A 13129-nucleotide genomic window follows, 5' to 3' on the forward strand; every position below is an offset into this window, starting at 1 on the left:
GCATTGCTGCATTTAGATATTGCGAGCCGGTGATCGCATTGATGGGACTCATTTGTATGGTAAATATCGAGGGGTGTTGATGATTGCAATGGCAACGGATGCTAACCAAAAAGTTTTGCCTCTCGCCTTTGCTGTTGTGGACAAGGAGTCAGGGGCTAGTTGGGGGTGGTTTTTAGAGTGTCTTAGGAATTCGATAGGGCATGTGATACCTAACGAGGGCATTTGCATTATTTCTGACCGACATAAAGGTATCAAATGCGCCATTGCAGAGTGGCCTTTAGGTGATGATGGAAAGTTACAGGTACATCACCGATATTGCCTTCGACATGTTGCTAGCAACTTCAACACACACTTTGATGACCCGACTCTAAAGGCATTGGCCTTGAAAGCTGGATATGCGACTCATGACGCTAAATTTAAGTCCATAATGCAAACTATTAAGGATGTCGAGATTAATGTACTGAGGAGGGTAGACCTTGATGATCCCCATCTTGAACGCTATATGCCATACACATATCTAATGAGTGAGGATGTAGAGAAATGGACCCAGTCACATGATGGTGGAAGACATTACGGGGCAATGACAACCAATATCTCTGAGTGCTTTAATGGGGTACTTAAAGGTGCCCGCGGTTTGCCCATTGCTGCAATGGTTGAGCTCACTTGGTGCAAACTTGTTGCATATTTCCATGATCGACATAAACAAATTACTTCCGATCGCTCCCAAGGTAAGGTGTGGAGTGATTATGCAATGGGGATCTATAACACAAATTTGCAGAAAACGTCAGGACACACTGTGAGGGAATTTAATCATGAAACTGGTGTATATCAAGTGGTTACCCCGTACAACAACCATAGAGGTGGAGGGGGAAACCACAGTCATGAAGTGCGTGTATTTGCTAGAACATGTGGTTGTGGAAAGTGGCAAAACATTAAGATCCCTTGTTCACATGCAATTAAAGTTTTGCAACAATTGCATCTCAATGCGACCAGCTATATTGACCCATGTTACAGTTTGAAAAACGCCATTCACACATATTCACATCAATTTGTGGTGCCAATGTCAGAGTCATTGTGGAGGGACGTTTGCGGACCACGGTGGGTGCCTGACCCAAGTCTGTTGCGGGCCAAAGGTCGCCCTGTGAAGTCAAGAATAAGAAATGAAATAGATGGTGTACGGCGAAAACGGGGAAGCCGGAACCCAGATTCGGACTTGAGGGAGATTCAACCGAGGCAGCGATGCGGAGTGTGTCATGAAGAGGGGCATAACCGCAGAAGATGTCCCAATTCCCTTGGGGGTTCGACAAGCGGTTCCCGTGGGGCTTCGACAGGCGGTAGTGCTACAAACTAGGCAAGTGCCTTTGTTGTTTTGATATAATATGCTCAAAATCTTATTTGGTTTTTGTTCTTCGCATTTAGGAACTAATAACTGCATTTTAATGTTTTTTAGGCGAGCGGAGGCTCGATTTTGGAATGGCATTGTACGTGGGAGTTGTAGTTATCTTCGGTATGGACAAGTGCTACGCGACCATGTTGTATCAGTATGGACAAGTGCTACGCGACCATGTTGTATCAGTATGGACAAGTGTTAGGCGACTATGTAGACTATATTGTATGGACTTAGTTGTTATTTTGTTTATTGCTGAATGTTGTTGTAATTGAACTAGTAACTATCCATTGTACTCGTTACATTAGTTGCGTTGTGCAGCTTTTGCCTATAATGCCAGCAACCGTACTACTTTGGCATTAGTAGCACTTACTTCGGCAAGTTCAACCACAGGGGCCTTGTTTGAAGCAATGATAGCTAGTTATCAGATTGTATGCCGGATGTACTCTGGTTAAATTTGTATGGTCTGTAGCTAAGAGGGCAACTATACTGCCCATGCCCAGTAACTATTTTAATCCAATTTCTTGCATTCAATGTACTCTTCAATTAATGTTTGTATACATTGCCCATGTGATGTGTTCTGGATCTGGTTTACAGTTGCAGGGGAAGGAAAAAAAATTTCTGCTATACTGCTGCAGGGGAAGAGTGTAACAAAAAAAAAAAAAAAAAAAAAAAAACAAACCATAGAAATCGAGTCTCTAAAACTCGATTTCTAATCGGATTCTAGTACAAATCGAGTTACAAAAACTCGATTTGTATACGACTTATTTACCAAAAGACCACTCAAATGGAAATCGAGTTTCAGAGACTCGATTTCCACTGGGAATTTTTCCAGTGGCACTTGCCCGTAAATATTTTTGAACTCTCTGCCTGGCGTGCTAGCTGGTACCGAACTCGAGTTCCACTTATGGAAATCGAGTGTCTAATACTCGACTTCCAATCGAATGGCATAATGGTAATTACCGCTAGAACAAATCGACTTTCAAACACTCGATTTGTTTGGGACCTATTTACGAAAACCACTTTAATGGAAATCGAGTATTTGACACTCGATTTCTACTGGGAATTTTTCCAGTTGCATTTAATCGTAAATATTTTTGAACTCTCTGCCTGGCATGCTCGCTGGTACCGGACTCGAGTTCCACTGATGGAAATCGAGTGTCTAATACTCGACTTCCAATCGAATGGCATAATGGTAATTACTGCTAGAACAAATCGACTTTCAAACACTCGATTTGTTTGGGACCTATTTACGAAAAAACCACTTTAATGGAAATCGAGTATTTGACACTCGATTTCTACTGGGAATTTTTCCAGTGGCATTTAATCGTAAATATTTTTGAACTCTCTACCTGGCGTACTCGCTACTACGGAGCTCGAGTACTGAATGTAACTCGAGTTATCTTGGTTTGTTTTTTTTTTGTTCTTTTTTTTTTTTTAATCGCAGAACAACAACACCGAAATTGCAAATTATAGTACCTATCTATCTTAAACTTTCAATGGGTAATTTGAAACTCTCGAATTAAATAGTTTAATTTACAATTGTAAGATTTATTTTGAAACCAAACCACCTTAAATCATAGGATTTAAATTTTATTAAAACCAAAATAAAATGAACCAAACTAGTAACTTTTTTATTTTTGAGAAAAAGTCTAGAACCAAAAACATGTAATCCATTGTGGTTTTTGGGGGGGGGGGGTCATTTCATCAAATCAAATAGTTTTGAAATGCCATTGTTACCATGTGCATATTATATAATTAAATTTATTAGATTTTAATAGAAATATTAACAAAGGATTAGATTTGTCACAAACTTTATGTCTAATAGTCTAAGAGATTACCTGTTCAAAACTTCAAGTTAGAAGTCCCAAAATAAAGTCAAAATTCAAAAGTTTTAAACCTTTGAACAAAAAGTTGTACTTTTGTGGTATCACAATCGTCTTTTTATTATTATTATTATTATTATTATTATTATTATTATTACTTTCTAGACTTGTGAGTCGTGACTGGCCATGCAAAGAAATATAACATTAAAGAATGGCATAAACCAATTTGATATCCAATCAAAATTGCTAAAGAGAAATCATGAACTAAAGTTTAGTAATAAACTAAAAGGCTATATGAAAATTGATGTGCATTTTAAGTGTTTTTTTTTTTTTTTTCAATTTTGTCTTAGTTCTTTTACTTTTTTGGGTAAAGCCAGTGGAAATTACTGGTATGTATAGTATATCCTAAAGATCACTATTTATTTTCTAAATTTTCTATGGCTTCTGTTAAGAGCTACTTTTAGGCATTTGCTAAAAAAGCATCAATTGGGTTCCGCTTTTATTGGGAAAGAGCAAAAGTTAACTAAGATATGGATTTTTTTTTATATATTTTTGAAATATTAATGATAACAAGAACTCCTTCAACACGTCCGTAAGGTTACCTTTGATTCTAAGAGGTTCTGATCATCATATCCAAAGATATCATAATATTGTAAAAACAAATAATCTTTATCTGTCTTTTCAAATGCATCAAACCTGAGCATCAGACTATCAGAGGCATCAAAACAAAAAAGAACAAAGGATGTGAGTGCTGTTGTTGGGATTTTATCATTCTTGGCAAGAGTGGTCAGATTTGGTTCCTCCCAATAGAATGTTGGGTATAAGGATAAGGATGGTAATCTCACACCCACCTTACACAGCAGTATTTTCTTGGCTTCCCCTGAGAGAATAGAAATCTTTAACTCCTTTTTGGTCTCCTCAAGCACCGATTTTCTCCAGCCAGCAAGCTCTGATCTTGGTGCCGACTTAGCTCCATATGAAAAATTATCAAATAAAAAAATTAGATTTGTTTCGTGGCTTTTTTTTTTTTTTTTCCTTTGGGTTGCACAGAACTCACATCCTTTGTCCCTTTCATTTTGATGCTTATGATGCTCAGGTTTGGTCCATTTAGAGAAAGAGGAGAGAGAGAGAGAGAGAGAGAGAGAGAGAGAGAGAGAGAGAGAGAACAAGCGAAAATAACAGGAGAGTGGAGAAAAGAAGAGAGAGAATTTCATTGCTTATTTTTTGGCCTTTGGATTGTTTTGTTTCCACGTGGCATTCATCCATGTTAAAACGGGAGAGAACTGGAGAATAACAAACGGGAGAGGAGCCCGTCCCTGGTCAAGATTTCCTTTAAGTTCAGAAAACAGAAAGGACAACCCTATATTACTGCATTCTGGAAGAAGATCTAAACAAGGAATCAAATATATAACCAAATTAAATGCTATTTTGCAGGGTCATACTGGGAACAGAAGGACCGTTGCTAATAGGCTGAATTTAGTTTGGCTTAAAACAAGAGTAGACCATTGTTTTTTTTTTTTGTTTTTTTTTTTTTGTTTTTTTTTTTTTTTGTTTTTTTTTTAGTAAGAGTAGACCATTGCTAAATTCATAGTAGAATATAGAAGGCAAGTGAAAATTTCTCCCCTTGCCCATACCATCAAGTAAACATTTACCCACGTAGAAAATATTTTTCTTCAATGGGAAAATCTCCATTGTGTTTGAAAGAATAAACAAACAAAACATATCCTAACCGATAAATCAAGTTTCCAAATGAAAATAGAATGCGTTAAGGGATCTATATCCACACCATGGCCTTTGGTGTTTGTCAGCTTCTGCAAGGTCTATTTTCAATTAAGAAAATCATTAAACTTTCCTTAGTAGTTAGCAGTGAGAGTGTGCATATAGCCCAGGACACACCATAACAAATGCACACACCACATTTAAATAACCAAAAAATTCAGTAATGCACTGGGAATAAGTAAGAATAAACTCGGAGTTATATTGCTATCACACAATTTCCTATGTACCGCAGATTAATAACTATCCAAACTGCATGGAAATTGCATATTTTTTCCCTTATGATATATAATTAAGCTGCATGAACAATGTTTTAGAATTATAAGAAATTAAGGGAATCAAATTGAAAAAGAAAAAGTGGAATGAGTGAAATCCCAGTGGTGAAATAAGGAGACAAGTATTTGGAAAAAAAAAAGAAAAAGAAACAGCTTATTGTTTCAACACAGGCGAACTTCACCCCAGAACACATATTTCAGCAAAGTAACCTCCTAGAATTTAATCTGACCTTTCCGTCTTGGTATATATATGCAGATGCTTCTATATAAGATACAGCCTGATACCTGACATCACAACAGGATAACATTATGTTTCAAATACAAACGTACAACAGCCATAAGAAACACATAAACACACACACCCACACACAAATATATGAATCTATCAGCTACAAGGCATGAACAAGAATTAAAAATAGTAAAAACTCGTCAGAAAATTTTTGTCATGAAGTATATATTTAACACATGCTGCTGTCAAAAACAAAGACAGGTTTGTAGTTTTCAGACTGATGACTTCATCAACTGGTGTACAGAGTCATTTTCCATACATTTCCAAACCCCAACAGAATAGTGAATACCACATGATCTTAAAGCTAATCGATATTTCAAATGTTGAAGCATTTGTAGCTTCAGACACCCTAATTTCCATGATGATGGTCTTTTCATCTAATCAAGAGTGTCTGAAACCTAAGCTCTAAATAGAAGTAGATCTTTCACCCATTTTTTTGGGGTGGGAGAGAGGGGGGTTGTCAGGACACCTTTAATTACCTAATCTTCACTCTATAGCTCATCTTCACTCTTGGTGCACTAACTTGAAAATTATATTTTACTTCTCTCTTGGCTTAACAAGTCTTTACACACCTCTCAACCCATCCTCATATACCTAGGTTACTAAGACCATGTTGGGAATTTATTAAGAAAAGGAATGTGGAATAGAAAGAAATGAGGTTTTTCTTTATGGTAGTGTGTTTAGGAATTTATAAAATAGGAATTGAATAGAACAAATGAGATTTTTTTTTTTTTGGTAGTGTCTGGGAATTTTTTTTTTTTTAAAAAGGAATGGAAAAAAAAGAAATGTATATTACTACATCTTTATATTTTATTTATGTTTTAAAGAAATATGGCTAAAATGTAATTTTTCCTTAATGAATGAGGGGAATAAAATGCTTCACCCACTTTTGAGTGGAATATTTATAGGGGATCAGAATGGAACCAGCCCTCCAAGCCCAAATTTTAAACTCCAAACAAGAGAACTATCAATTACAAGACTCCATTTCATATCTTTCCACCACTCAACAGTGCATCCAAATGCACTGTAAGGATCATCAAGTGCAATTATCCATCCCTACTAATTTACGCTCTTACCTTCAAAATTTCAAAAAACTAATAACATCATCCACAGTACAAAGAACTAAAAAATGCATAGAACCCTTTTGTTATCATAGGATTAGGTAAATTGTCCAAGGGTATAAATTTTAAAACTTCTAGTGCATCATAGAAGAATTAATTAATCCCATTAGTGAATTGAGTGTACCCACATATGATGATTTTTGTCACAATAGTTAGTAGAAAAAGACAAGACAACTTAAATATGTGGCTTACCCAAGGTTAAGAAGACCAGCAACAGTACTAATGCTGATATCAAAATCTACTTTAGGTTGAATGATGAAGTTCCCTTCTCTTATAGGCTAACAAATGCAATTCACAAGAAAATAAGAGTTGCGCATTCACAATAATTTCAAAGGAAGTAAATCTAACTTATGGTAAAAATTATAAATTTATCTCACTATAAACCTCCCGAATAAGCAACGCAAATCTGCCCTCACATATTCTGACCCTTATGCAGTCGCTCTCTGTCAACTGCCCATTAGTGGGAATTCCAGGAATCCTCAAATATATGTCAATAAAATTCTGAACAGAACTGCAAAACTTTTCTGCATCAAGAATCTTCAAAATATCTTGATAAGCCACCTGTTGTTGATTGGAAACAACAGAAGCCTGTCAGGGGCAAACAATACTAAGGTCAAGCCACCCAAAAACAATACAAAAACAAACACTTACTTGCTTATTACTCTTCAATACAAACAATGAGCTCTCAGGGGAAAGCACAGGATCAAAGTCATTTTGAATTTTGAGCTGCAACATGGTGTAGCAGCAAATTCAGCTCTCAAAACTCACAAATTAGTACTAAAAAGTGAAGTGTGTTACTGTCAAAGATTGGTCCAGAGCTAACATGATTTTATTTCCCCCAAAAGTCAAGTGATTTTCGGATATCAGGATGCAATGCATAAACCCCTTCAAAAATGATCTGTTCAAATTAAACAAATAAGATTTTCTTGTTGAAAGAGAAATCAAAACAAGATAAACTAGCATAACTCCATAATTTTTAAACTTCTACTTAAGGATTTCAATTTAAGCAATATCAAATATCCATACCAAAACTGAAAACTGTGACACGTATTAGACAATGATTCTCCTGCAGAAAAATTGTTTGACCAGCAATATTATGGCTAGAAAAGTACAAAGCGAAACTATCTTCCTCAAGGACATTTTATGCCTTCTTCACACCCTCAGATAGCTTCTTCATATACTAACGTGTACACAATTAATCAGAAGCACAGGAAATTGGAAGCAACTATATTGACAAGGAGAAACCACAAAATTCACAAATCCTTGAAAGCTATCTGACTGATATGGGACCACAAGTGAATAAGAAAAAAAAATCATATTTTACATTTTGAATCATGTGGGGTGGGTGTTAATATGGTAATGTTGATTCCAGAACGGAAACTACTTGCCCCTTTACCTTCCCTATTTACTTCTGCACTCTTATCACTATCTCTTGCCTGCCTTTTCTTTCAGTCTTTCTGCTGTTCTCTGCTTCCTTTTTATATTTTTTTGTATCTTTCATGATCAAGAAGCAAGGAAGACCATTCGGTGCTCCAATACAGTCAATTTCTCTTCTCTCTTCTTTTAATGTCAAAAGGCTTTGAAGAAAAACTTGCACCCTTCCTTTCTTGTCATCTCTATCTTTACGCATTAGTAGGTTAAAATAAAAATAAAAGTTCTTATCTTTATCTGATGAACATAAACCTTCAAGTCATATAAGGTAGCTTAGACAGGCAGCCTTAAGCTCCTGATAAACTGAATCCCTTATGATATTCATGCCAACTCACAGAATGAACTGCACTAACAAACACACACACACACACACACACACACAGAGTAACATTAAGATACCACTACTGTGAACAATCTACAATGAGTTTGATAACATACCACTCCACAATCTTCAGAAACTTCAAGTTCCTTGAAGCCACTCCGAGCACCAGTCTCCAAGTCAAATATGGGTACTTTTGTTCTTCGACCATTTCTTATGTCACCAATATTCTGCCAGTGAACCATAAGAATGCTAACACAACCATGAGAGAAATTTCTGGCAGGCACCAGAACATAAATTAATTGATATTCTAGTATGTTGCCACTATTCTTTCCAAAATCTTTTAAAATTATATTTTACTCCAGATAAGCCATTTGAGCATTAGAAACACACAAAATCATATCACCAATGAGCTCTAGATAAAATGGCACTTCCTCCCCTTGCAGAATGGGATGGAGAGTTGTATGTTGACAATTACAATTAAAAGTCGAATTGTTCTGCAGCTTGTAATGAATTACCTCCATCAGGCTTCAAAATACCTTGTTCAACTTCACGCAATTATCACACCATTACCAAATCACTTTTACACAAATTGTAAACATTACCCATGAACCTCTTAATTCTCCATTACAAGCCACCATACCTTGATCAATAAACAATCAGTGAGCAAGACTAAACAATTAAGTAATCATCCTAACTAAACGCTTCTTCTTCTTGTTCTTTTGGTCTAGATACGACTATACTTTAACCAACTTATAGCCAAAAACTACTTCCAAAAGCACAAAGAAGTAATTTGACCAAAGTCAACTTTCCCTCAGTACACCATTTAACACAATTTTGCATCCAAAACAAAATCTTGAATATATATAAATATTTCAACCATTTAGCTACACATTCTAGCCACAGTCACAAAATTCAAAACCCCAACTATCCAATTCCAATTCTTCTAATCTGAACTAAACTTAAAACGATCTCAGCTAAACAAACACTAAAAAAAACACTAAAAACTAAAAACCCCACAAAAAACTAGTCCATAATACCCTATTTCACTTGATCAACTGGCCCAAAAAATTCTTCCATGTACAAGAAATAAGATAAAAAAAAGTTGTCACATTCAAATTTTCAAAGAGAGAAAGAGCAAAGCAATCTTAAGTACCTGAAACTGATACAGCTATGTAAACTCTTGCCCCAGCCTCCATGACCTCATTAGGCCTAATCTGTAGGTCAGCTGTATGATTGCAGATCAAGTAAACCCCCATAAAATCTCAAACAGTCAACAAATAGAAGTAGAAATAAAGGGGGGAGAGAGGGGGAGAGAGAACTTCATGTATCCATCTTGTGGATGTGTACAATGATGTTGTCAACAAGTTCTAGCTCAAAAGACACTTAAGGATGGAATACAAGGTGAGACTGTGCATCCAAAACTCACTATCATGACTCCACAAAAAGTGCAGGATCCATCCATTTATATATCTCCAAAGTACTTGATAGTTTCTAGCAACTGAACAAAGGCAACTTCAACTGGTCAAAAAAGTCCCTTAGAATGATTCTATATGCGTCCATTTATTTATATTTTTGGTAAGTATACATAGCTTCTTTTTACAAAACAATAAACCCATAAAACCTTGTTAATTGCTCTACTTCTGATCCCAAGTCCCAACCATATAAACAATACGAAGGTAAGCAAATGAAATACGCTTGGAGTAAGCATAATGTGTCTTAGATTCCACACGTCATTCCCTGCCATACACACACAACACAGAAACACAACCAATAATAAACATAAGACAAATATATGAAGTATGTGCCTATATAACATACAAAATCTTTGTCTCAGTTCAGTGTCTAATTACCTTTTTTGAACCTTACGCCGTCGCGTATAATGAGGAGGAGGTCTTGCATGTCCTTCGTCAGATGCCTTAGGCCCAGCATTGTGTCCATGTTTGTGCCCTCCTGTCCCACAAGGAGGTGCCTTTGCTATGTGTTTCGGCCGACCTGCTGCCTCTGCAGGTAACCCAACAGGCTGCTTAACGTGAACATGGGGTGGGTCAATGCCCGAAGAAGGGCCAGTGGATGTACTGTGGGAGGGTGGCTGCGGGTGCATGTCAGGAGGGGTTAGATCAAGACCCAGGTCGAAGGAAGGAATGGGTGACAGCTCAGGAAATGACCGTGGGGTGGGTGGACGGATGTCAGACCCAGGACATGGATGTGGAGTGGGTGAAGGGATGGTGGTGGGGCTAGAGGATGGATGTGGGATGGGTGAGGGGATGGTGGGGCTAGGGGATGGATGTGGGATGGGTGAGGGGATGGTGGGGCTAGGGGATGGATTTGGGGTGGATGGGTAGGGATCGGGGGTAGGGATAACTCTCGGGGTAGCAACAGACGAACGAGACCCACGTCCGACAAGAGCTCTGCTTGTGCTTGGGCTTTGAGTAAGCGCTGCCGCAGGAGTAGCTGCCTCCTCATTCGGGGCCTCAGGGATAGGAGGTTGTACACGGCCAATCTCCTGCACTGCATTTAGCACATCAGTAATGTCCTTGTGGTCCTCGGTGCCCACTAGGTGACGCCTCAACAAACGGGCATATCCTTCAATCTGACATGAAAAAACAAGGTATATTAGTAATGCAATACCAGGTATATTAGTAATTCAATCGATAATAAAATAAACATTGGTTTCGAATTGGTTCTGCTAGTAATAATTGCAAGTTATAGAGTAGACAAAATGCTAATTAAAAATTCAACAGATAGAAAAGTTACCATTATAATCAATCTAGCACCGAGGACATTGATGAACCTCCGAGTTACCTTTTTGTACCAACCGAAGTACTCGTGTTGTGGAGGCATATCACCAAGCACTGCCTCACAACGCTGTTGAAGGCGATTACCCCACTCTGTAATATGCGCAGCATGTTTCCGCATCCAATCAACACCAACCTTCCCCCTCAAATCAATGGCATGAAGCGCTGTATCGGTGTCAACATTACGGGGAATTTCTTGGATCATCCCGAATTGACGAACGACACGATCCGGTGTATGTTTCTCTACTAGGTGGAAACATACAAGTGGCACCATTGCCGTCCACACGGCCCTCCCTGCAACGCACCACGGCGGAAGGTCCTCGAATTCAGCTTCATACGGCTGCCACACCACCTACGACAGCCAAAAAACAAGCAACACATTAGGCAACAATGTTTATATGGCAAAGTTCACCAAACCTATATCTTGTTCCTAAACATATTAAATAAGGCATTTTCATACCTGGCCTGGCAACATTGAAGCTATTTGCTCGCGGTACCTATCCAGAAAGATGTGGGCGGGCCTGTTTTTCTTGTTTGGGACCCACAACCACCTACAACCCAGAACAAGGGAGCATATTAACCGATATAATTTAGGAAATTTGACACAAAATTATAGTGTATAACCTCTATTTCAAATTGTTTAATATAGACTTAAATAATTCCTAGAAGCTTTTAACATAAATAAATTGAAGTTACATGACGTGTATGAGGTAGAGACTTACTTCAGGGACAGTGGATCACGAACTGGAGGACCATAAGCATCCACTGGTGGGCCATTAGTGACTGTCGGGCACAAATATGGGAACCTGGCCCATGCCCAATACTGGACCAACAGCAAACACCCACCAATCTGATTAGCTTTCTTATCGCTTGCCCTGCATAACTCTCGGTACAACCATGCAAGGCAAGCACTTCCCCAGCTGTACCTTCGTGGGTTGCGAAGGTCTTCCAACTGCTGCACCCACATTAGATGCACCCTATCGCCGGATTTGTCCATGAAGATTGTGTCCCCTAGTAGCGCTAGGATGTAGCATCGTGCGTACTTATGCAACTGATCCTCTGTGGCATTAGGCAGCAATGGATTGGCAACAGCTTCCAAAAGCCGTTGGATGAGAATCCTCTGGCCATGAAGTTCCTTTCTCTGATTATTTACAGGTCGGAAGCCAAGGAATTCGTCACACACATTCTCCCATTCTTTCTGCGTGCTCCCTGTAATGACCTCGCCGTCAACAGGAAGCCCGAGAAGAACCTCCACATCTTGCAATGTGATGGTGACCTCACCATGTGGCATGTGGAAGGTGTGAGTCTCCTGCCGCCATCGCTCCACTAAGGCCTTTATCAGGCCGTGGTCAATCTCTCTACCCGGGGTCCTGAGGAGTCCCTCCAAACCAAGTGCCTTAATGATGTCAACGACTCGGTCGTCCACCATTGGCTCTCGGTCTGAGAACTCTTCAGTGCGGACACGGCATTTAAGGGACCCTGGATCCTGCACAGAACAAAACCATGGATTAATATATGACAGCAAGTGTGTGTACATTGTATGAATCAAATGCGTGTACATTCGTTAAATATTTAGTGTTGTGCTTTACCTGCCCATTCCAAATAGCTTCTGACCGATGGTTGGCCTGCAACGTCAACACCGACTGGTCAATGGGGCCAGGCTGTGCGTGGTCAATCTGTCCAGTATTTGCAGTAGCCATATTACACAAGAATGATAAGCAATTAGCACGTAATAGACATTGAAAACAAAAAGAAAAACATAGATATATGAATTGGTGCTGCACTTGGAATTTATTTCAATTTTTACAATGAATCAATCATTCTTAATTAAATGGAAGTTGTTCCTATTATGTTCACTTTCTTGGTAGTGGTTCTTGTATAGGTGAGTATTGGGATTGAGCTATGGA

The 13129-nt window shown here is 38.4% G+C and overlaps 1 protein-coding gene and 1 long non-coding RNA gene across 2 annotated transcripts; both read right to left on the bottom strand.

The window, feature by feature from the left end:
- Positions 1–4998: 4998 nt before the first annotated feature.
- LOC142622586 (uncharacterized) lies at positions 4999–7389 on the bottom strand. Its single transcript, XR_012841929.1, has 4 exons — positions 7326–7389; positions 7059–7235; positions 6867–6952; positions 4999–5549 (listed from the first exon to the last, which is right to left on the bottom strand). It is a non-coding gene; the product is annotated as an uncharacterized LOC142622586 (long non-coding RNA).
- A 3977-nt stretch (positions 7390–11366) lies between these two features.
- LOC142636769 (serine/threonine-protein phosphatase 7 long form homolog) lies at positions 11367–12922 on the bottom strand. Its single transcript, XM_075811096.1, has 5 exons — positions 12812–12922; positions 11945–12708; positions 11683–11773; positions 11485–11574; positions 11367–11387 (listed from the first exon to the last, which is right to left on the bottom strand). Exons 1-5 carry the CDS (start codon positions 12920–12922, stop codon positions 11367–11369), a joined length of 1077 nt encoding a protein of 358 aa, XP_075667211.1.
- Between the last annotated feature and the right edge of the window lie 207 nt (positions 12923–13129).

The sequence above is a fragment of the Castanea sativa genome, chromosome 1, assembly GCF_040712315.1.
Source record: "Castanea sativa cultivar Marrone di Chiusa Pesio chromosome 1, ASM4071231v1".
Classification (NCBI taxonomy): Eukaryota; Viridiplantae; Streptophyta; class Magnoliopsida; order Fagales; family Fagaceae; genus Castanea; species Castanea sativa.